This window comes from Nuphar pumila, chromosome 14 (genome assembly GCF_984573655.1).
Source record: "Nuphar pumila chromosome 14, dmNupPumi1.hap1.1, whole genome shotgun sequence".
Taxonomy (NCBI): Eukaryota; Viridiplantae; Streptophyta; class Magnoliopsida; order Nymphaeales; family Nymphaeaceae; genus Nuphar; species Nuphar pumila.
Window position 1 is genome coordinate 85,846,490 of NC_143262.1, and position 23,690 is coordinate 85,870,179.

General features: G+C 35.8%; 1 protein-coding gene across 2 annotated transcripts in view; it reads right to left on the bottom strand.

The window, feature by feature from the left end:
- Window positions 1-740: 740 nt before the first annotated feature.
- The window catches only part of LOC149817224 (TOM1-like protein 3), a 43,695-nt gene continuing 20,745 nt past the window's right edge, over window positions 741-23,690 (bottom strand). For both annotated transcript variants that reach the window (XM_089987482.1, XM_089987483.1), the window contains exons 6-10: window positions 20,326-20,480; window positions 3,479-3,560; window positions 2,190-2,275; window positions 1,919-2,104; window positions 741-1,666 (exon numbers count right to left, since the gene is read on the bottom strand). In XM_089987482.1, coding sequence (XP_089843608.1) covers window positions 1,015-1,666; window positions 1,919-2,104; window positions 2,190-2,275; window positions 3,479-3,560; window positions 20,326-20,480 — 1,161 coding nt within the window. In that variant the 3' untranslated portion in view covers window positions 741-1,014. The remainder of the gene's footprint in view (window positions 1,667-1,918; window positions 2,105-2,189; window positions 2,276-3,478; window positions 3,561-20,325; window positions 20,481-23,690) is intronic.

Sequence of the window (23,690 nt, forward strand, 5' to 3'; positions counted from 1 at the left end):
AGTTACTAGTTTGATAACATTTAATCTTTATTTCTTTTTCTCACTCATCTTATCTCATTATACTCTTTTTTTGGAACTTAGTGACTTGGTTATTGTCAAAAAAAGGATAATAGAGAGATTAATGTTCACAAGGCTGGTAAGCAGTTAACAATTTGTACAAAAAACTATGAAGATTCAATCACTATTTGAAAGAATAAATTCTCTTGAAAAATTGAAGCACTAATGTAACATGCATTTATGCTGTGTGTGTGTGTGTGTGTGTGTGTGTGTGTGTGTGATACCCTATAGTACCTTCCTAATGAAGAAACAAAGTTTCTGTTGCATGCGTGCATGTGCATGCATAGGTGGGTGTATGTGCGAATGTCTGCATGTATGTGTGAGTGTGTTTGTGTATCTTAAGCCATAATTCCCTTCCTAATAGGCAAAGTTTATGTCGCAGAGGAAGAGGTGTGCACGTGTGCCTGTGCGTACATGCGAGCATACGTGCATGCATGCCTATTACCATAATGTCATATTGCTTCTTTTCAAGTTAAATTAAATGGCAAATTCAAATGAACTTATGCCCTGCATGATTCCACTAACTTGGTGGCACTTCAGCAAATCCTGCACAGGCCGAAATTCTAAAGATTACGGGTTCTAATTGAACTCGAGTTTCAACCCAAGTCAGAATCACTGTCTGTGTGGTTTCTTGAAGCGCCCTTAGAATCCAGCGGTGCACTAGTTGTGTAGATTGTTCCTTGTAACTACAAAACAAGATTGACTTCAGAAGATTATTCATAAAATTTACACAGCAATGTCATTCATAATTATAACTATACAAGCAAACACATTAGTTGCTTATGAAAGCAACGAACTCATGGACATCATAACCATACACCACAAAACAAAGGTCCTTTTTTGGTTATATTTTTTTGGTTATATATAGAGAAATAAATTCATAAGTGTCTGTTATAATGAACTCATCAACGCAAAAAGCAATAGGAAAACTATAGTAACCGAACTGCAGAACCTGCATCAAGATGATCTAGGACTCCTAGATTTTGAAGAAGAGGATTTAGCCTTGGCAAAATCAACCAGATCCTTGAACAGACTGTCTTCAGGCTTGGCTTGCTTGGATGGTGTTGATGATTCCTGTGCACCTGAGGGATTTAGTGACAGATTCTGGGTTTTTCCTACTAATCCAGCACTAGAAAATTCTGAACCATTATGTTTCTGCTGCTGTTCAAAGAACTGCTGTCTCTGACTATGTTTTGAAGGCGGTGGCGGTATGCACTTTGATGGTACCTCCCTCGAAACAACTGGAAGCTTCTCATTGTCCTTCGAGTTCAACTGAGGTTCATTACTGGCCCATGGGTTCACGAATGAAGAATCTGTGTCTGATTCAGTCCCATGAGATGGAAGGGAAGATAGAAATGGTGCTGGTGGGGATTGTGGGCCCGATTTGGGATTGGTGCTGGACGAAGGTGGGCATGGAGCAGGCTGCTGGGGTCGTGTCACTTCTGGTGCTCCATATTTGTACATATCACCACTGAGATAATCAACGGCACTAGCACCAGGTATATTCACCTTCTGAGATGGAGGTGGAGGCAACAGTGGGCTGATCATTTTAGGCTCATTTTTTGCATTGGCAGACCTACTCTGTCCTTGTGCATTGTCTCTTGAAGACCTGGAATAGCCATATTAACAGGCTTTGAAATGGTTTTGTAGATCAGACATAAAGACACTAATTATAAAATATAAGCAAGAAAAGGACAACTGTCCAACAAGTGACATTCAGGAGAAATGAGTACACTTATCAACCCACTAACATCAAAGGTACATTGACCAAGGTATTCAACCTGAGCCACTGTAGTGGGTTTGCTTGCCTTGTATGGAGAATCATGAGCTTGGTTGTTGTGTTTCTATGTACTGATATTACCTATGTGCCAGCTGGGAAAAATCATCATCAAACTCCTCTTCCTCATGGTCAACATTAACAGGAGAGACAGAAGTTTTTGGTGCGTTAGGTCCACTAGGAGTCCCTCTTGCAATCTCATCATGCTTGGATAGCACACGCTGCAACTCATCATTCAACATTAAGCCACGGCCCAGCAGTTCCTCATCTCTGCCAGAATATCATGTTTTTGTGTCAATCACCAAGAATTTTAATCTACTGTTATCAGAGCCAACATGACAGAGATTATCCCTACGATGTGCTGTTTACAAGAATCATGACACGCTTTTGGTAATTACGACACTGTTCAACAAGATCAATGATCACTTCTTGCTTTATTCCCTGCACGTGGAGAAACAAATAAATTAGCACCAGGACATGACATAAAACCAGTGCCTGAGATAAATGACCAGGTGACAAATTGTCTCTCATTCCAATTTTTCACATTAGAGAATGGAAAAAATACTAAAGGAGAAAATTAGTTTAACTTGACTAAAGAGTACACTTGTTTTCTCCTTTAGTATCCTGGACAGGTTGATCCAGTGACTGGAAACGGCCATGACTTTCCTAGTACCATGTCTAAACAGAAAAATGCTGAAAATAGTGGGGAGAAAAGGCAAAGCAACTTGGGCCTTGCATAAGAAATATTAATTTAACTTGTAAGCACACACAAACACGCATAAACATATTGAACAAATAAACCTAGGTTAGTTGGTCCAATATCTGATCAATCTGTGGTGTCTTAGAAAGAGGCTCATGTGAAATTTTTTCTAACTGCAAGTAGTTATTGATCATTAAACACAACTGTGCATTGATAATGACCTCCAAAGCTTCTGTAGGATATACTAAATTGATCAAACTTGGCAAGGAGAATTAACATCAGGCTATAAAAGGAATGGAGTAAACTTTCAGATCCAATAGAAAACTTTAAGAACATAGTAGACAAGATAACCTTAAGAGACAGATATGGTACATGTGATTCCACAAATGTGAAGAAAACAAAAACAACACTAAACAAGATTTTTTTTGTTCAATGCACAATGATATCTTCTCCAAATCTAGTGGATATTGTGCAAATCCCTAATAGACATTATTCAAATTCTATAATATTGACTACAACAATAACTTCAAAATATGTGTTTATACTAAATGGCCTGTAACCAGAGTATGAATGAAAAGACTTTCATCACCAAAGACCTCAAGAGTGATCAACTAATACCAGGAATCTTTTTGAGAAGAGGACAAAGGAAACTGCTACATCAATACAACCGGGAAACAATTAGATTGATTGTGGCACAAATCACAGGTTCTTAAGTAAATCCTGAGTAACGCTTAGGATGGTCATGTGGAGAAATGACATATAATTTGAAATCACTGAATAGAAGTTTTCTACTAATTGGATAGCATGTCACGAATAAAAAGTTGCAGGAACTAGTAATACCGTTATCTAAGTCAGTAATGACCAACGGAGAATTGGCTTATGTGTTCAAACATTCTGATGAACCACTGGTTGCTCATAGAGAAAGCTCAATAGCCAATACCTACCTCAGAATTCTGAGGATCCAATACAGTGAGCATCTCCATTAATACATCAGCAATTCCTTTAGCATTTTGAATTTCTGCCAAGCTGCATTATCATACAATGACAAGATAGTCAAATGCAGGCAGGCTTCAAGAAAACCTCCTCGAAAGAAGAAAGTTTAAACACATTATGTTAAAAGGAGACAACTTCATGTAGGATAACAACAATTTAACTATGGCACAAACAGCGAAGGAATTGGACTAATATTAAGATGCAAAAGGTACTAAGATTTCAAAAGTGACATACTACATTTGCAAGAGTCGTGAAAACTCATAAATATCAAGATGAAATGCATAAAAGACATATGCTTTAAAAGGGATTTATGGCTAAAAATATTGTCTAATGCCAAACATTTTTTTTTCAAATGGCATCACTACATTCAGTATGGCATGTCAGAAGTATGCAATTTATATGGGCACATTCTTTTTAGAAGGCTGAAACCAGATGATTTTTGGAAATAAACACATTCACTACCTATTTAGTAAATGTGCATGTGTATTTAAGTTGAAAATGAATAATAAACATATTTACTACCCATATTTAGTGCATGTACATGTATACTTAAGTACATAACAAGTTATACAAACCAATTCATATTTATTTGGAACACAAAAAGTTGAAAAGTATTTTAATATCCAACATTTCCACTCATAACAGACTAAAAGTGACCAACTTTATGAATACTAACTAATCAATGTGAGTCCTACTACCATTTTATGTAATGTCAGTTCATAAACTGTGGCTGTGCACCAACCTAAATTTGGTATTTCATAACAAATAAGACAAACAGGAGCCTTTTGCTTCATAAATATAAAAGGTGTCATTATATCCATATATTGATTTAACCAGAGTTACCGGAAGCGCCTATGTAGTAGGGGAAGCTCACTTTCCTGATATGCGTTTCGGAAGCGCGAAACATCGTGCTTCCAAAATGCATTTTTGGGGAAGCGCGCTTCCCACTCGCCTCCCTCTTTTTTCATTTTTTTTATTTATTTTTCTTCTTCTTTCGCTTCCCCCTTGCTTCCTAGGTTGCTTTTGAGACGGTTCGTGATTCGCTTCTAAGTCGTCCCATGCTTCCCGCTTCCTAAAATTTTGAAAGTGTCTCGCTTCCCGCTCCCGCTTCCTGTATCGCTTCCCGATCCCGCTTCCTCGATTGGCAACCATGGATTTAACACATCTTTCAGACCGATACTGCTGGCACACAAGCTGAAGGAAACACCACAATCTCAATCTATTACAAAATTTTCTTGAATCATTTCATTGATTTTTCCTTTTTCCCCTGATAGGGGCTGGGGATAACCCCGGGTGGGATTTGAACTTGAAAGTCCTTGGTTAAAGATGGTGAGAATCTACTGGTCCAGCCATCACATCCACCCTATATCATTTACATTTATCACTTTAAAAATCCAAATAGGAAACAAAAATAAAAACTAAGAACATCAAGTACATTTGTCTCATGTCCAATGTAGAGCATGGTTTATGTTGCTTTTTGAGTTTATATTTATTCACTTTTGTGCAAAAAAATTATCAACATACGTGAATCTGATGGAACAATTAATGTAAAGTCCGTAAATTTCTCAAAATTTTGAAATAAATAAAGGGGGAATTTTGTGAACAGTTCTGATATGTAACTTTGATTGAATACCTTTTTCTGGCAAATTATCGGTCAATTAATCAGCAAATTCATTATCAGTTATATTTCAACATTTATTCAAGATTATTAGATGTTAAATCAAGGAAATTTATGAAGTTTTTACAAGGTATTTTATGCTTCAGATCAACCCAAATGGATTTGAGTAGGGTTTAGACCTATATAGGGGTTTAAACCAAACATAGAAAGGATTTGGATCCATTTGAGATCCAAATGGATCTCCTCTAATGTAGAAAGTATTTTGGATCCATTTGAAGATCCAAATGAATGCCACTAAGCAAAGTGAGTTTTGGATCCATTTGGATCTCCAAATGGATCACTCTAAGTAAAAAGTATTTTTTATCCATTTAGAGACCCAAATGGATCCCACTATGAAAATGCAATATTGGATCCACTTGGAGACCCCATTGGATCCCACTAAGAAAAATATATTTTGGATCCATTTGGAGACCCAATTGGATCTCAATACGTAAATAAGGTTTTTGGATCCAATTGAAATCCAAATGGATCCCACGAAGGAAAAATGAATTTGTTTGGATATTGATGCAGCGGAGGGGAAAATCCGAGGTCGGCCTTCACGTAATGGGTACCGGACACGCTTTCGGTGCAACAAAGGGGTCGACACTGATACACTAATGGGGATGACGTTGATGCTACTCGATTAGCACACAACCCACGTTAATGGGTGCCGATGTGCTGCAGTGAGGAGATCGGACTCCAGCGAGGCACCCTGGCAGAGGGTGAGAATCACGACTCTAGTAGGAGATCGAGTTCTGGGATGCACTTGGGTGCAACAAGTAGGGGCACGATCCAACGCAGCGAGGGGTTGACGTGATGTTGGTCTTCCAACACACAGTCAGTCGAGCAGCCACGAGTATTCACAGGAAACATGAACTAGAAAATCGGATCAATCAATCTGAGCGATACTTTATTATGAGATCGGTAAGGGAGCACAATGAATACGACAAGTAATAAGTAAAACTGAAACTTGCGGCTGGAATACCAAATAAACAAAGTGAAGAAAGGTTGCAAAGACTGATGTGAAACTGAAAAGAAACAATGGAAATAATAAACAATAGGGAAGAAATGAAGTAATGACAAAAAGAAGTAAAGGACTGTTGCAAAACTGACGTGACAGAGGAAAATCAAAATAAAGAAAACAGGAAAAAAGTAAAAAGTTGCTGCAATCTGAATATTTTCTTCTTCTCACGCAACCCTAGAATAGGGTATTTAAAAGGTTGCTAACAGATCTGGATCTCGGGTCCAATCCTTGGACCCGAGACAAACCCGATTTTGCTGACGTGCTGAAACGATGTCGAGCTGGAACATTGTTGACGTGCGTGTGCATGCATCAGACCTTCGTTCTGATGAGTCTCCACCATCCCATTGGTGTTGGCCTGGGTCATTCTGTAGAGACCGGACTCGGTTCTGCTCTGCATCATATATGAATCCAAATGCGGACCCAAATAGATCCTACTTAAAAAAAACAAGATTCGGATTCACTTAAGATCCAAATGGATCTCCTTAGTGTACTATGAAATTTGTTTTGATCCACCTAAGGACCAAATAGATCCCACTTGTATGGATATTTGGGTCCACTCAGGACCCAAATGAATCTATATATAGGTTTGATTTGGATTTCATGAGACCCAAATGGGTCTCACCAAAATCCAAATCCAAGTTCATTGGATTTCCCCCTAAAACCAAAAACAAAATTTCCTTTTCCCTCTTCTTTATTTTCACCCCCCCCCCCCCTCCCTTAAAACCAATTTTCAAAACCCAAAAACTTATATAGATTTCAAATTTTGAAAACCCCAAAATGAAATTTTCATTTCTCCCCCAAAAGGCCCTAAGTCACCCCCTCCTAATTTGACTTTCCCCCCTCATTTCCCCCTCTTTTCTCCTATAAAAACCCCCCTCTCATCACATTAACGCATGCCCCATTTCATTCCTTCTCTTCTCACCCACGAAGCCCCCCACCATGCTCTCTCTCCCCTTCCCACCCTCCCTCTATCGCAACACCCATTGCTGCCAGCCACCAGTACTGCCTCCATTTTAGCCACCTTGTCACCATTACCACCACCTAATCTTCACCATCTCTGCCACCACCACCCACTGCCATCACACCACCTTGTTGCTGCCATCTCTGCCACCACCACCCATTGTCATCACCTTGCCAACCCCAGCCACCATCGACACCACCACTGCCTCCACCAGTCTTCCTCTCCGCTGCCACCTGAACTGCGGCTTCTCTCTGCTGTTGCCTGAACCTCATCACCACTGTCGCCACCCTCACCTCCTATAAACACGGCACCCCACGACACACACTAGCAGCCGGCTGCTCCGCATCCATGACCCTGCTATGCGCAGTCACCCAGACGCCATCATCCACCACCTGCTCCCTTTTCCGGCAGTCACAGCAGCAACACCAGCCGCTGCTGCTTGTTTTCCGACAACAGCCCTGCCGCCTGCCATCTCTTCTTCTTCTCCTTTATTTTCCGGTAGGCCACCTGCCGGCCGCTTCTTCCTTTCTGGTTTCTGCTAACAGCAGACCAGCCAAAGCCACCGCCCAGCCAGATCAGCCCAGCCCTGCTTGGCCGAACACAGTTTCAGCCAAAGCCTCAGCCCAGCCCTGCTCAAGCCAAGTTGCAGCCAGTCAAGTGGCCCTCGGCTCAGCCGAGTGCCGGAGAAACCACCGTTCGCATATCTGTTGTCGGACCATCAGCGTACATGACATGCTTACCAAGGAAAATCCCGAAGGGTATTTTGGGATTTCTTCATTTCTCGTAAGATCACACACACACACCGATGTAGGTTTACGATAACTTACATACATGCATAGTTTTGTTAAGATGGATATATTTCTTTGTAGATATATACGTATGTATGCGTGTGTGTGTGTGTGTGTTGACTTCTAGCCGTTGGACCCTCTCCAACTCCTAGAAGGAGCTCTCTTCTCTTTTTACTCTCTTCTCCCTTCTACAAATAAGTGGCATGTGCATATGTAAGGTTTGAGAAAGTGTTGTTAGAACGTCACATGTTATATATATATATATATATATATATATATATATATATATATATATATATAAAGCATATACATATATAAAAAAAATACATTTTGTAATACATCCTTTTAATCTTTTTTATTTTTAGCTTTTTTGTCTTTTTAGTCAAGTCAAAGTCAACATAGTTGACTGTTTGAATAGTCGTTGGGCTGTTCCCAACGGCTTTAATTAGAGTCGTTAGTCTATAAATAAGGGGTCATTACCCCATTGTAAAGTATCTTTTTTTAAGGTTCCTCTCTCAATAATATTTGATATTCTTGTCTTAGTGCACGTTTTGATATTTGTGCCTTAGAGCACTTTGTGTTATTTTCGCCTTAGCGCATTTGATGAATGAATGTTCTTGTCAAGGTTTTTGTAAATTTGATTATTTGTGAGATTCTTCACATGGTATCAAAGCAAGGTTTATAATTACTCATAAAGTGTGCATTGGTGGGCTGCCTCATGGAGTGTGTTCGTAGTTCCTCCTTAGTAGTGGTCATCTTATTCTCTTTGTTCATCATAGGTGAACTCTTCCCGCACAATACAAGTAACTCCAACTTTATTCCGTCATTTAAGCTTGATGAAAGCAATTACATCATTTGGGCAAGACATTTGAAAACATTCATAAAAGGTTAAGGTTTGTGGGGAAACGTGAGAGGTACTATCTTGAACCCACTCCTAAACTTACAATATATGAAAATGGTGTCGAGACAAGTCTCGAAGAAAAGGACAAAGCAATGAAAGAATATTACAAAAAATTAGACGAATAGGACATGAAAAATGCCAATATTCTTTCATTGATGCTAAGTGGTATTGAGACAAAAATTGCCTCAAATCTTTTGTGTTACAAAAAGGCAAATGAAGCATGGGAAAAAGATATGGCTCATAAGTATTATCTCCAAGAAAAAGCTAGAAATATTAAACAAGGAAATAAGAATGTTAGAGATTATTTTATGGAGTTATCATCTATTTGGACTCAACTTGCTCAATTTGAACCCAAATGACAAGGTAAGTGTATTGAGATACGGAGAGTTCAAGTTGACTCTTTGCTTTTCTTTATGGATTGAGACCCGAGTTTGAACAAACTAAAGCTTCCTTGCTATCATCCACATTGTCTCTTCCTATTCATGAGATCCTCACTAAACTTAGTGGAGAAGAGACTAGGCTAAACATGAGTAAGAATAATAGTGTTCTTGTTACCTCTAGCAATGGTCAGGAAGAGGATTGCGCACTTGCCGCCTCCAAACTGGGACATTATATCAAGCCATATAGACCTCATCATTTTAACAAGAATAAAGGAGAGTCAAAAATAATTTGTCATAACTGTCATGAGCCCAACCATATTAGGCCTCAATGTCCTAGATTTAAAAAGGACTATAGACCTCAAGAAAAATGAGTTGTCGCAACCCCGTCAAAACAAGACAAAGCATGTCTTATAGCTATTCATTCATATTTTGAACGATCCTGTTACAATATGGCAAAAAATTTACCTGAATGGGTAAAAGTTATGCACATAGAATTATATGCTCTTGACGGAGCCAACACTCGAGAAATTCTAAATCTATCCATCAGAAAGAAAATCATAGGCTGTAGATGGGTTTTCAAAGTCAAGACAAAAAGTGATGGATCCTTGAAAAGACATAAAGCCAGGTTAATTGCCGAAGGTTATTCTCAAGAATATGGAGTAGATTACGAACAAACATTTGCCCCTGTTGCCAGGATGAGCACTGTTCGAATTGTTGTAGCTATTGTAGATATTAAAAATTAAAATATATTTCAAATGGGTGTTAAAAATGTTTTTTTAAATGAGAATCTCAATGAAGAAGTATACATGAATGTTCCACCTAGATTGATATTTCCTTCAGGTAAAGTGCTTAAATTAAAAAGGGTACTGTATGGTCTCAAATAAGCACCTAAAGCTTGGTTTGACAAATTCAATAATATTATTACAAGATATGGTTTTAAACCATGAGCTTTATTTATTAAGAATTCTTCTCCAGGTATTATAATTTTACTTTTATATGTTGATGATATGTTGATTACAGGAAGTGACAAAGAAGGAATCAAGAAAGTAAAACAGTTTTTAAAAAATTCTTTTGAAATGACTGATCTTGGGTTCCTAACATACTTTCTTGGTATAGAAGTATCATATTCTAACAGAGAGTATATATTGTCGCAAACAAAATTTGCTTTAGATATCATTGACAGGTAAGGATTATCAGATGACAAAGTTGTTGACACTCAAGAGATTGTCGGAATGAAGATGTGATGTAAGTTGATAATGGAGTCCCTTTGGATAAATCAACTCTCTTCAGACAGCTCATGAGATCTCTCATGCATTTGAGTATTATAAGATCAAACATAGCTCATATTGTACATATACAATTTCAACATGCTCCAACATCAGCTCATATAAGTGCAGTCATGAGAATTATCAAATACATCAGAGGCACAATAAACAAGGGAGTTTTTCTATCCTCTTCCTCATTAGATCTTATTGCATACTCAGATGCTGATTGGGGAGGAGATCCAAATAATAAGCGCTCAACAACTGGATTTTGTGTGTTTTTAGATAAATCATTGATTTCATGAAAGTGCAAGAAACAACAAAAGGTGTCACTATCATCTACAAAAGCTGAATATAGAGCAATGACAACTACTACCATGGAAATCGTGTGGCTCAAAAAACTAATTTCAAATATGATAATTCATCTTCAGAATCCTACAAGATTATGTTGTGACAACAAGAGCTTTATATACAATGCTCGAAATTATATGTTTCATGAAATGACTGCATATAGAGATGGACTGTCACTTCGTTCGTGAAGAATACTTAAAGAAGACCATTGATCTTCCCTATATGACATTAGAATATCAACTTGTTGATTTCTTCACCAAGGCACTTTGTTCACCAAGAATCAATTTTCTACTTGACAAACTTTCGGTGATTGCACCATAAGTATAAAGAAGACTGTTAGAACGTCACATGTTCATATATATATATATATATACTCTTTGTAAAATAAGAGTATTTATATATACGAATATATATATATATATGTATTTAAAGTATATATGTATATAAAACAAATACATTTTGTAATACTTTGTTTTCATCTTTTTTATTTTTAGCTTTTTTGTCTTTTTAGTCAAGTCAAAGTCAACATAGTTGATTGTTTGAACATATTTTCAAGTTTATAAATAAGGGGTCATTACCCTATTGTAAAGTATCTTTTTTGTGAGGTTCCTCCCTCAATAATATTTGATATTTTTGTGCCTTAGAGCACTTTGCGTTATTTTTTCCTTAGAGCACTTTGTGTTATTTTCGCCTTAGCGCATTTGATGAATGAATGTTTTTTTGTAAACTTGATTATTTGTGAGATTCTTCACAAGTGTATGGGTAGTTTTTTGTTAAATAATACGTAATAAACTAGGCTAACTAGGAATTACTTTTTTCTTTAGTTTAGTTAGAATAGGATTTTTTTTTCCTTTTTATTTTTTACTTTTTCAGCTTTTTGACTAGTCAACTTTTGACCAAAGTCAAAAAGCAAAGAATCATTGGACTCCCAACGGCTCTAATAGCGTCGTTGGGAGCCCAACGACTCCCTTCTCTAAGCCTTCTATGATGTATATAAATATGGGGCTTTGCCCCCTCTCATATGTATGAATTCAAGGGGTGTTTTCTCATTCAAATAAATATATTTTTTCCTCTTGTTTTGTATACCCTTTTTCGGGTATTGTGTATGAACCTTTGTGGTTCTTGTGAATGATCTTTCTCGGTATTTTGGTTGGAGCTACTTGAAGCTTCGTTTGGTGATAATCCAAGAACTCATCTTCTTACATGATATCCAAGCTTGGTGATCAAGATAAGTTTATTTTTGGTGCATCGGGAAACATGCCATTCAAAATTTGGAAAAGAAGCGAAGTTCTTTTCAAAATCGTGATCGTGTGAAGATCTTGGAGGAGGACTCATACTCATTATCGATGGTGGAGTACTTACTATCATCTCCTTTATCTCTTCTCCCTTTTCTATCTCTCTTCTCTCTTTATTTATTTCTCTCTCAAAACCTTGTAAAATGGATGACAATGATAATGTCACCATTAAACCCATCAAGCTTAACGATTATAACTATGCTACATGGGCTTCAATAATGAAGCACCTCATATGGGGAAAGGGATAGTGGGGATTAGTTGATGGAACAAATTTGGAACCTAAGCTAATCCTTACAAAGGTAGAAGGAGAGAAATAAATACCACTTACAAAGGTTGAGAAAAACAAAGTCATTACCACTTACGAAAAAAAAGTGGAAAGAATGAAGAATGGGACATGCCACGATTATGTCTTGGCTCATAAGTGGTGTCGACATCAAAAAATGTTCAAGTCTTGCAAAATTTGAACATGCTAACGATGTTTGGGACTATCTGAAGCGAATGTATTCTCTTACAGACATTGCACATTTGTGCAACTTACAAGATAAAGTAGAGCATTAGAGAGTACTACAATAATTGGCTCTCCTTGAACCAAAGTGGCATTGTCCACAAGATATAGAACTCCATCAAAATCAAATAATACGGAGCATTTCTTCCAATTTATTAGTGGGTTAAGATCGAAATCTGAATCAACAAAATATGTTCTTCATCGAGGAAAGGTTTCTTCCATATAAGACACAATAGAAGAATTAAACATGGAAGAGAATAGGCTTAAGAAGAGAATTTTCAAGTGTGATGATGACTCGATTCTAGCCGTATCTAAACTGAGAAATCACGTTCGTACATACAAACCTCCACGCTATAGGAGGACAAATGATAAGAGGCAAGGGAACGAAAGGAAAGTCATTTGTTACTATTACCGAGAACTGGAACATGTAAAGACTTATTGTCCAAAATTGAAGAAACCCTATAAAAAAAGGGTTTCTTCTGTCGAATCTCCACAAGAATCAAATGAGTCATTCATTGGAAGCATGTCCTTAACGCAATTAGTGGAGGCACTTCAACCACTACTCAAAAGAGCATCTTCATCCACAGGAGCCGCAGTCTCCTCCGTTGGCATCTCCGATCTCGGTAAATCTCTTTGGCTTCTTGACTCAGGTGTTTTCATATGACACTAAACATAAATATGTTATCCGAATGTCATAACTCAAATAGGTCGAATGTTTTTACCGCTGATGAAACATTTCTTGAAATCAAAGGAATAGGAAATTTCAAAAATATTTGTCAAAACTAAAAAAATTTGTATTCCACAAATTAGATATATTTCTAAACTTAACCTAAATCTTTTATCTATCTCGCAATTATTTGACCATGAGTGTAATGTTTTATTCTCCTCTCGTGGTTGTCGAGTGCAGGATCACTAGTCAGGGAAGCTGATTGGAAAAGGCCATAGAGAAGAAGGTTTGTATTACATGAATTTTTTGAAAATACCCAAGAGTACATTATATTGTAATGTTTAAAAAATGGACTTAGATCTATGGCGCAAGAGACTTGTCCATCCTAGTATATCCAAAATCTCATTTTTTCTAAAAATGATTTTTCTTTTACTTTTGAAACCTTTACATATACAAAATATATTCTTGAAAAAATGAAGAGATTACCTTTTCAAAAAAGAACGTTTGTCTCTTCTCGACAACTTCAGTTAGTACATTCGGATGTATGGGGACCAGCACCTGTTATCTCAAAAGGTGATTTCATGTATTATGTAATTTTTTTAGATGACTTTCCAAGACATACTTGGATTTATTTTCTTAAACATAAATCTGAAGTTTTCTCACAATTTCAAATATTTCATAATTTAGTCAAAAATCAATTTAAGAATGACATTTCAATCCTTCGCACTGACTCAAGGGAAGTGTTTTTATCAAATGAATTTAAAGATTATTTGAACCTATACGGTATTACACATCAAAGATCGTGTCCCTAGACTCCTCAACAAAACAGTTTAGCAGAAATAAAACATAGGCATATTATAAAAACAACAAGAACTTTACTCATTACACATCAAGTACCAAAACTTGTTGGGTCGAAGCCACTCTTACTGTAGTTTATCTTATTAACGGGATGTCTTCCTCTTCACTAAACAATATCTCTTCTGTTGAAAAACTTTTCAAGCAAATTCTAGATTATTCTAGGTTAAGGGTTTTTGGGTGCAAATGCTTTGTTTTTACTGATAAAAATGATAAACTATCTCCTCGTGCTATTCTTTGTGCCTTCTTGGAATATGCAAGTCATCAAAAATGATATAGATGTTTTGACCTTAAAACTAAAAAGTTATATGTATCAAGGAATGTATCATTTTTAGAAAAAGAAAGTTTTTTTAAAGTGAGAACTCTAAAGAAACAGATGAGTATTCTTTTTTGTTGGACTTAGTTCAAAAGATTGATGAAGGTGATATTGATGAAAGTCAAGAAGATCAAAATGACATGATAAGCACAGAACCATTTAATGCTCATCAAGATTGTATTCAATATTCTAGGCGGGGTAATCTAGAAAAACCATGTGCTCTCGAAAAATATACTGAAGAACAGGAACAAGTATCAACTAGAAAGTCAACTAGAGTGTCTAAAGTTTCATGAAAAATTGTGTCCTATGAGTCTTTTTCACCGAAGTAACAAACCTACATTGCCTAGATACACTCCTACGTAAAGCCTTCTAACTATGTTGTTGCAAAGGAACAGTCCGAATGGGTCGAAGTAATGACAGCAAAATTAAAAGCCTTAGAAAAGGCAAATACCTGAACTATCCAAGATATTCCACCAAGCAAAAAGCCTATAAGTTGTCGATGGGTGTACAAACTTAAAACCAAAAGTGACGAAACTCTTGAGAGAATTAAAGTCTGATTAGTTGTCAAAGGCTATTCCAAAGAGTATGGAATAGACTATGAAGAGACTTTTGCTCCAGTTGCTAGAATGACCACAATTAGGATTTTAATAGCCCTTGTCTCTATAAAAAAAAATGGCATACATATCAAATGGATGTTAAAAATGCATTTCTCAATAGAAGCCTAGCCGAAGAAGTGTACATGAAACCACCACCTGGCATTAATATTGTCAAAGAAAAGGTTCTTCGTTTAAATAAGGCTTTGTATGGACTTAAGCAAACCCCAAAAGCTTTGTATGATAAGTTTAGTCAGGTTATACTTGATTTTGGTTTTCAATCTTATTTTACTGACACAACTTTGTTTGGTAAGAATTCTAATGCAGGTATTATTATTCTTCTCCTTTATGTAGACGACATAATCATCACCGAAAATGATAAACAAGGAATTGACAACATTAAAAAGTTTTTCAAAACACATTCTGAAATGAGACTTGGGTTTTTTAAGATTCTTTCTTGGCACAGAAGTTGCTTACTTCTCTAGAGGCTATTTGCTAACTCAATCTAAATTTGCTCTAGATATTGATGATATGTCTGGTATCTCAGATGAAAGACAGGTTGACACTCCCAAAGTTGTAAATGTCAAAATGAAGATTGATGATGGAGAATCGCTTGAAAATCCAACACCTTACAGACAACTTGTCAGGGCACTGTCTTATCTCTCCATTACAAAACCTGGCATTGTGCATGTCATTTACACAGCAAGCCAATTTCAACATGATCCTACCACTGTCCATATGGAAGTTGTTTTACATATTATCAGATATATTAAAACTTTTATTTTTCAAGGATTTTTCTTGCCTGCTTCTTCCTCCTTAGATTTAACTGCTTATACTGATGCAGATTGGGGAGGTGATTATTATATATATATATATACACACTCCAAAATACCCGATATGTGTATTTTGGTCTTTTCATAGTGTAATATAAGTTGCATGCAACTTATTTAGGTTTTTTTCTATTTACTTATTTTTTTATTTTTATTTATTTCCTTTTGGGACCATGGGGGGGCCCACTTAGATAGACGTTGGGGCTCCCCAACGTCTATTAGTGGGAGCCCCAATGGCCCCCTCTCTCATGCTTTTTCACTTTGTATATAAAGGGGTCTTTTCCCTCATTCTTTGAAGAGTTTTTACACTCTCTTAATAATTTTTTTTTTTTTTTTGCCTTTAGGCATTGCTCCTTTGTGGGTTTATGTAATTGCACTTTATGAGCTTGTCATTTCGTCTCCGTTATTGGACCTTCAAGTGTTATCACTTGTTATTTATATTTCCGCCTATTTCCTTACATGGTATCAGAGCTCGGTTGTTATCAAGCTACTCTTTTGGTGCATCGGGAAGTGTATCATTCAAAATTTGAGAAGGTGGCGAAGTATTTGTTACCTCTCATTTATTCTCTTCTCCTTGGATTTACTCGGTATGTATTTTACTTTTCTTAAGTATTCCTTGTGTTATTTAGCTCATGCATTACGCATGAGAAAAATATTTATTTTCTTTAACGTTATATATATATATATATGTATGTATAACTTATTTTCTTTATCGTTATATATATATATTATATATATATATATATATATTTATCTATGTTATTTGTTAAACTAAAAATAAAAACAAAATCCTCGACTGGCAACTCTGCTCCGGAGTGCATCAGGATTCGCGTCATTCTCATGACATGGTATCATGAGCTTGGCACCTTGGTCTTGGTATCTTGGACATGTTTGTTCCTCTAAAGAAAACTTTGATGAATGGCTTAGACTCGATGATCTCTTATTCTGGTATGTGTTTTATATTTGGAAAAGTGTCTATGATAAAATTTCAAAAGTTGTTTTTGATATGTTATGTTGAAAAATTGGACGTGTTTTTCAAATTAATTGAAATTAAAGCTTTCTTTTAAATCTCCTTTTAAATGTATTATTATTTTGTTAGCTCTTGCATGAGCATATTGATTCGAAGTATATTTTGAGTTCGAAGAATATTTTGAGTATGACAGTACTTTTGTTTTAACAAAACATGTTAAAAATGATGTACTACGCAAATATGTGATTTCTTAAGGATTTTAAAAATTATGATTACATGTTCTTTATTTTTCTTGCTTTGGTGCGTCCTTAGACACTTGTTGTGTTTGTCCATTTAGAATTTTAGTGGATACTTTTGTTCTATCCTATCATCAATAAAATATTATTTTGTTGTGTTAACCACCTTAGGTGGATTTAGTGTGTGAGCTCATCTTGTTGCTTGTGCTTGTTCTTTTGATGCATTGGTGGAACTCTTTGAGTGCCCACTTTGTTGATTTGGTGAACATCTTCGGAAAACCTTGCTTCCTTTCATATTAAACTTATTTAAAAAAAAATCTTAATGTTGACTCTTAAGTAACTTTATGTGTTTTGCCCATTAATGATTTATTAACTTGGGTACTTGTGCCCTCTTGCAACTCTTAGTGGTTTCTTTCTTGATATTTTATATCATGATTCTTAGAGATTTTACACTTGTTGCAAAATTTCTTGTATGACATGTAAGTTCGTGATTAGAGAAAATTATGTATTAACCACCTATACAAAAGATCTTCATAAATCTCTACATGTGTGCCTTCATTCTCTCATAGTAGACTTATGATTTAGATTAAGCTTCTTAAAACTATTATTTTTCTCTTTTTATTGGATCTTTGTGCCTTAGTGCACATGTCCCTTGATTGGCGAATTTATGAGGTAATCTAAAAATTCCATCTTCTTTGTGTTGATTGCTTGCTTATTCAAATTTGTGAAAATGGTCATTATGTATTGCATATAATTGCATCAATTGACATATTATTGTGCATATGATAGCACTATAATCATGCTAAGGTTTTTTCATCTACTTTTATTGAATTTGATTTGAAACTTGTTTTTTCAAATCGGTTATTTGATATGAACTCACACTATTTGAAAATTGATTTCAATAAGTATTTATTGCCTTCTTATGGCATTGATTTTGTTCATCACAAAATTTTATATGATGCATCATCTCTCTCTAGCCATTGGACCCCTCCTTCAACGGCTAGAAGTCAACGTATATTGACTAAACATATATATATATATATTATATTAATATATATGTATACATACGTATATATATACAAAAGAATACATCCATCTTAAAAAGTTTTAGGTTATTTGAAATGTTGGATTTCCATATATGTGAAGTTAAATAAATATATATATATATATATATATATAGTTTCAGAAAATTGTTCGTATTAATCAATTTATGAGAAAACGGTATATTTATGAAACCATTGGATTTTACGAGAAAATATATATTTAGTTCCAAAATTGTTCGTGTTGCACAATTTACGAGAAAAAAGGTATATTTACAAAACCGTTGAATTTTTACGAGCAAAATTATGTGAATAAAAAGTTCTAAAACTTTCTATACGCAAGAATTCCAAATATGTTTCAAATGAAAATACATATATGTTCAAGTTTACGAACATATTCCGATGAGTGTATTTCAGAATTTTATGAACAAATGCATGTATGTGGTTCATGCTTTTAATATGCATATTTCTGAATTATTAAGCAATGATATTTGTCTTAAAGCCTGCATATGAATGAACGACCACATTTTGATGCATGAGTACAATAAAGATTTATGATACATGTTAGCATGCTTATGCAATGATGTTTGATGAAATGAATATTGAAGGATGTATGATTTGCATAATATCCATGATAAAGAACGTGTTATGCATTATTGTTTTACGAAGGCTCGAGCCCCAATGGGTGGCTCCCAACCTTGTGCACGGTCAACTGGACCGATGTGTTAAATGCCCCAGATAGGTGACCGAGAACCTTATGATGGGTTAATTGAAATCATACGTTCTTGAAAATATGTAAATTATGCATTTATGTTAAGAGAATTAAATTAAATGATAAAGAATGTATATATTAATTCTCTTATAGCTTATAATGAGAGGACAAGCGGTACACTAAGCTCCGTGAGATATTGTTAAGCACGAAGGGTTGCTTCCCCAGCTACGGAGATAGGGGATAGCTGCCACTGGTGTCACAGGGTGGTAGTTAGATTGTTTCAGCTGAAAGAAATTTTGATATATCAGGTTGGGGGTGGTAGGAGCTCTCTCTCGACTATATTGTCTTACACCTAGAACTGGAAAAGATGAACAAGGCCAAGATAATAAGCCACCAATTGATTGAATGCACCCCTTGGGTCATGCCTCTAATTTGAATATTGTATGTGTTGTACCTACGAAGTATTGTGAAAGAGAAACAAAAAATGCATTATGTGTGAAGCATGACATGCATCTTCTAAGAAAGCAAAACATAAATGAAAGAAATATAAGCTATTCATGCTTATTTTGAACACTTTGCTTACACAGGTAAGTCATGCATGAATTGAATGATCACACATGAGTATGGTTATTGCATGTACTGTCACATTTCAGTTATTGACTACTGAAAATTGTTTATTTATATGAAAAAGAATGACATTTCATGTATGCATGTTACTATGCAATTTTGTTCCTTTTATTGTATTCCTAGGGGGAGGGGGCGCTTGTAGATATTGACCTCCTACAAATTACATGTATTGAATAGTTGCAGGAGCATAGCGGGAAGATGTGGCGACGTCGAGGGTCAGTCATCTTTCTTTCTTAAGGATGAGAGTTTTTGACTACTTGTTTATACTAATTTTGTAAAAACCTTATAGTTCATTTTGGAATGAAACTCTGATTTTGATCTAATATCATTTATAAGTGTTATTTTGTCTTACTGTTATCGATCGATTTTGTAACCAGCCCGAGGTTTTCAACCGGAATCAAAAAGCTTGTTTTTCCGCTGCTATACAAAAAAAAATTACGTGTTTTCTGGGTTTTAAATCTTGGGGCGTTACAATTAACCAATTTCGGATTTTCTTATTCTTTTGGCTCAAGATGTGCTTTTAATGCTTATTACACAGTGACAGATAAATGGAATCATGCTGGCTCCTTTGAAACATAGGCAAAAGGCAAGTAGGGAAAGGAATGAAAAAAGGATAATTAGATCCATATTCCTAAGTACATGTCGATTTGACAAGGTTTCACATAATGTCTATCTAACACAAAAAGGTACATAAGAAAACATACTTAAAAAGCTAAATTACAGAACAAGTTTTAGTCCAAACAACCAGAGTAAGAAAAAGAGGCACACTAAAGTTCTCAAGGCATTTGATGCCTCTCTCTGTCATACTATATCAGTAAAGCATAGTACCTGAGATCAGAAGCATCTGAAGGCAAAGATGCCACAATAGTTGAATCTTCGTATCCTGATGGATGAGATGAACTTGATACTATAGGCAGTGACTGGGGAGGAGTAAATAGAGGCACTGCATTCTCTATTCGTGGTGGGAAATCTACTCCAGCATTCTGTAATTTAAATCAAAAACATCCTTAAACATAATTTGGTTGGAACTGTAATAAATTTCAACCACAGTTACAAATATCTGTGAGGATTTAAATTTCTCTCCAAAATTTTTAAGATATCCTGGTTTCATCAATGAAATGTTTAAAAACAACTTCATAGAGATATTCAAGAATTTGAGTTTGTGACATGATTTGTAAATCTTGGACTAACATCACAATGTTCTAAAGATAATTCATGAGATTATTCCAAGACCAAACTCAAAAAAATGTGGGAACATGTTTGAGTTTCTTTTGCTATAAATCATGTCCCCTTTATTTTTTGGTAGATTTTCCTACAGGACGGAATATTTCCTAAGAACTTCCTTTACAAGAACATCCCACAAATAGGATTTGTTCCCATATTTCTCAAAAGAATTAAGCAACTCCTTTCAGAGAAATGGTAAACTGAAATTGTCAGCAACATTTGAAATCCTCTAATATCTCAAAGCTAGAAAATTAAATGCAGCCATCAAATCTGACTCCAAACTTAAACATAAACAAACACATTCATCACCAATCATGAAAAAACAAAAGATGATGTTGAAAAGAAGAGTACAACCTAGAGAACTATCTACTACAGCATGCATATAAATGCAATAATGCAGTAGTAAATTTAAAGTTTGGGAGTAGCTACATATTTTCAGAGACTTAAATATGACCCTTACCATTGAAAAGTAAATGTTAACTCTACCACATTCGCGAAAGATAGCAGAATGTTGACCAAAAAAACAAAACATGGAATAAAAATTGTAAAAGTTTGGAAGCTTAAAACATTGAGGCTATGTCACATGAGTGCAGGTGCGGGTGCGGGAGTGCGGCACTTTCAAAAACCTTGGGTGCGGGGGTGCGGCAAATATATATATAATTTTTAAGTTTTAACAACATTAACACTAATGAATGTTCATCTTGGGCATGACCGAGTCAAGCTAGGTCAATTCGGGTTGGGTCAGGTCTACCCAGCCCCACTTTCATCCCTACACTGCAGGGCGTAAAACATAAATGGACATGATATTTTACCAGTCAAAGCAATTAACTTTTCTAATGCATTTATTGATTACTTATATATATAGAGAGAGAGAGAGTAATTAATAGGAACTTAGAAGTCCGTTCCTTTGTAGAATTAATTCCCAAGATAAAAGTTAACTAAAAATCATGTAGAATTAATTCTTCTTTCATTTTCCATGAAACCCCTTTAAGTAACCATTAGTGGTAATGTCCTTATTTTTTCCATGATGCCTAGGAACATGCATCAGCTAGTATTTACCAACCAAACACAGGTTACAAGAAGAAAACACAAGTTACGTTAAAAAATTGGACAAAAACGACCTTGGGTGCGTTGACCGCACCCAGGGTCATGTTGACCACACCGGGTGTCGCACGCGCACTCGCGTTGCGTCGAGGCGGGTGCGGCACGCCGGCACCTGCTTTGCCGAATCCCTATGACTTAGCATTGAGGTTATAACTCACTAATGCACAACATAGTTTTAGTTCCCAATGGTGCACTATGAATTATGCATCAGATATATGCAGGCCTTGGACATGCGTCAACATATTGCAAGAATATTACACGTTACTTTTCCCTATTTACAAAGTACAAACTTCAAGGTATCACTTCATCAACATTTGACTCAGATGATTAAAGTCAAGCTCAAGGCAAGCATGTTGTTTAATTATGTGAGATTGTCTACAAAGATGATATCATCATCAACTCTCTGCACTAAATTGGTTCCTTAACAGAATCTAACCAAACTTTGGTCTTACCACTGATATTTCTATTTTTTGCACTGATTTAAGGGGAGAATTCTTATCAAAAGAGTTTAAAGATCAGAAAATGATTGTAATGTACGAAAAAAATGACGTGGTTCCAAAAATGCCCTGTAATTTATCAAATCCATGGAATGGACAATATTACATGTTCTCAATTGTTTCTTGATGCTTTTACCCCTCACAGGTGCAAATTCTCGATTTGCATATGTCATGGCGCTAAAATAATACAGCCATAGAACTCGCCAACAAAATCTCATATGAGGTTGCGATTTTCCAAAAAAGATTGTGAAATTCCAAACAATTTGTAAAACTCATGATGAATTTAGCGTGATCATGCGAAAATCATAAAATTTGCGGAAGTGCAATAATTGTGAAATTATGAGCGAGTATCTCATGAAGTATTGCAAAATTCCAAAATATTTGTGAAATCTGATATTGTGAAATTTCTTATTTGCATCGCACGTGTATTGCGAAATTCCTTTTTCTTGCAAAATTTTGTTCCATACAAAATACATTTAGTTTTTTTTCTTTTTCTCATTTGTATTGTGAAAGAGCGATAACCCAATCCTCCTTCCTCTAGAACCACAATTCTTCTGGTAATTCTCGTGAAAGTTGTTCGCTCCACCTCATGCAAGGTGTTAAAATAGTATATATAGATATATATACTATTTATAGCATGTAATTTACTTTTTGAGTCAGGGGTATTTTTGGTCTTTTCCCCTTGTAATAAAATCATTACTAAGGACTGCGTGTAGCCCCTTTTATTTTTTTATTTTTGTCCTTAACCAAAAGGCTAAGGGCTCTTTGATCTTTGACCAAAGATCAGTTGGGAGGCTGCCTAAGAGTCATATTTATGACTGTTGGGAGCTCCCAACAGCTCTTTGGAGCTCCCAAATGGTCTCCCCTCAAGAGGGAGTTGTGTATAAATAGGGGTCGAACCCCTCTTGTTTCTTCAATGCTTGTGTTAAGCATTTTAATCAATAAAGGGTTATAATTTTTATTTTGTTGTTGTTGTCTTGTTAGACTTTTGTATTATCACACAGTGGACTTGTGCATATGCACTTGTATGATTGTGATCTTGTGAGCTCTTAGTAGCTTGTGTTTTGTACTTTCGCATATTTGCTTACATGGTATCAAAGTCATAGTATTCTTGGACTTGTGGAAGGTTGTCATCAAGTGATTGTGTTCGTGACAAAGTCTCCTAAGGGATTGTGCTCTCCTCTTCTCATTTACATTTTCTTCCTCTTCCTCTCTTGCTTACACAATGGAGGCCAAAATTGACCTCTCATTAAAGCTCAATGAAAAAAATTACATGATGTGGGCTTCCGTCATGAAAAAAAATATTAAAGGAAAAAAGCTTTGGGGGTATGTGATGGGTGTTAGAATTTCATCTGCACCTACATTAAG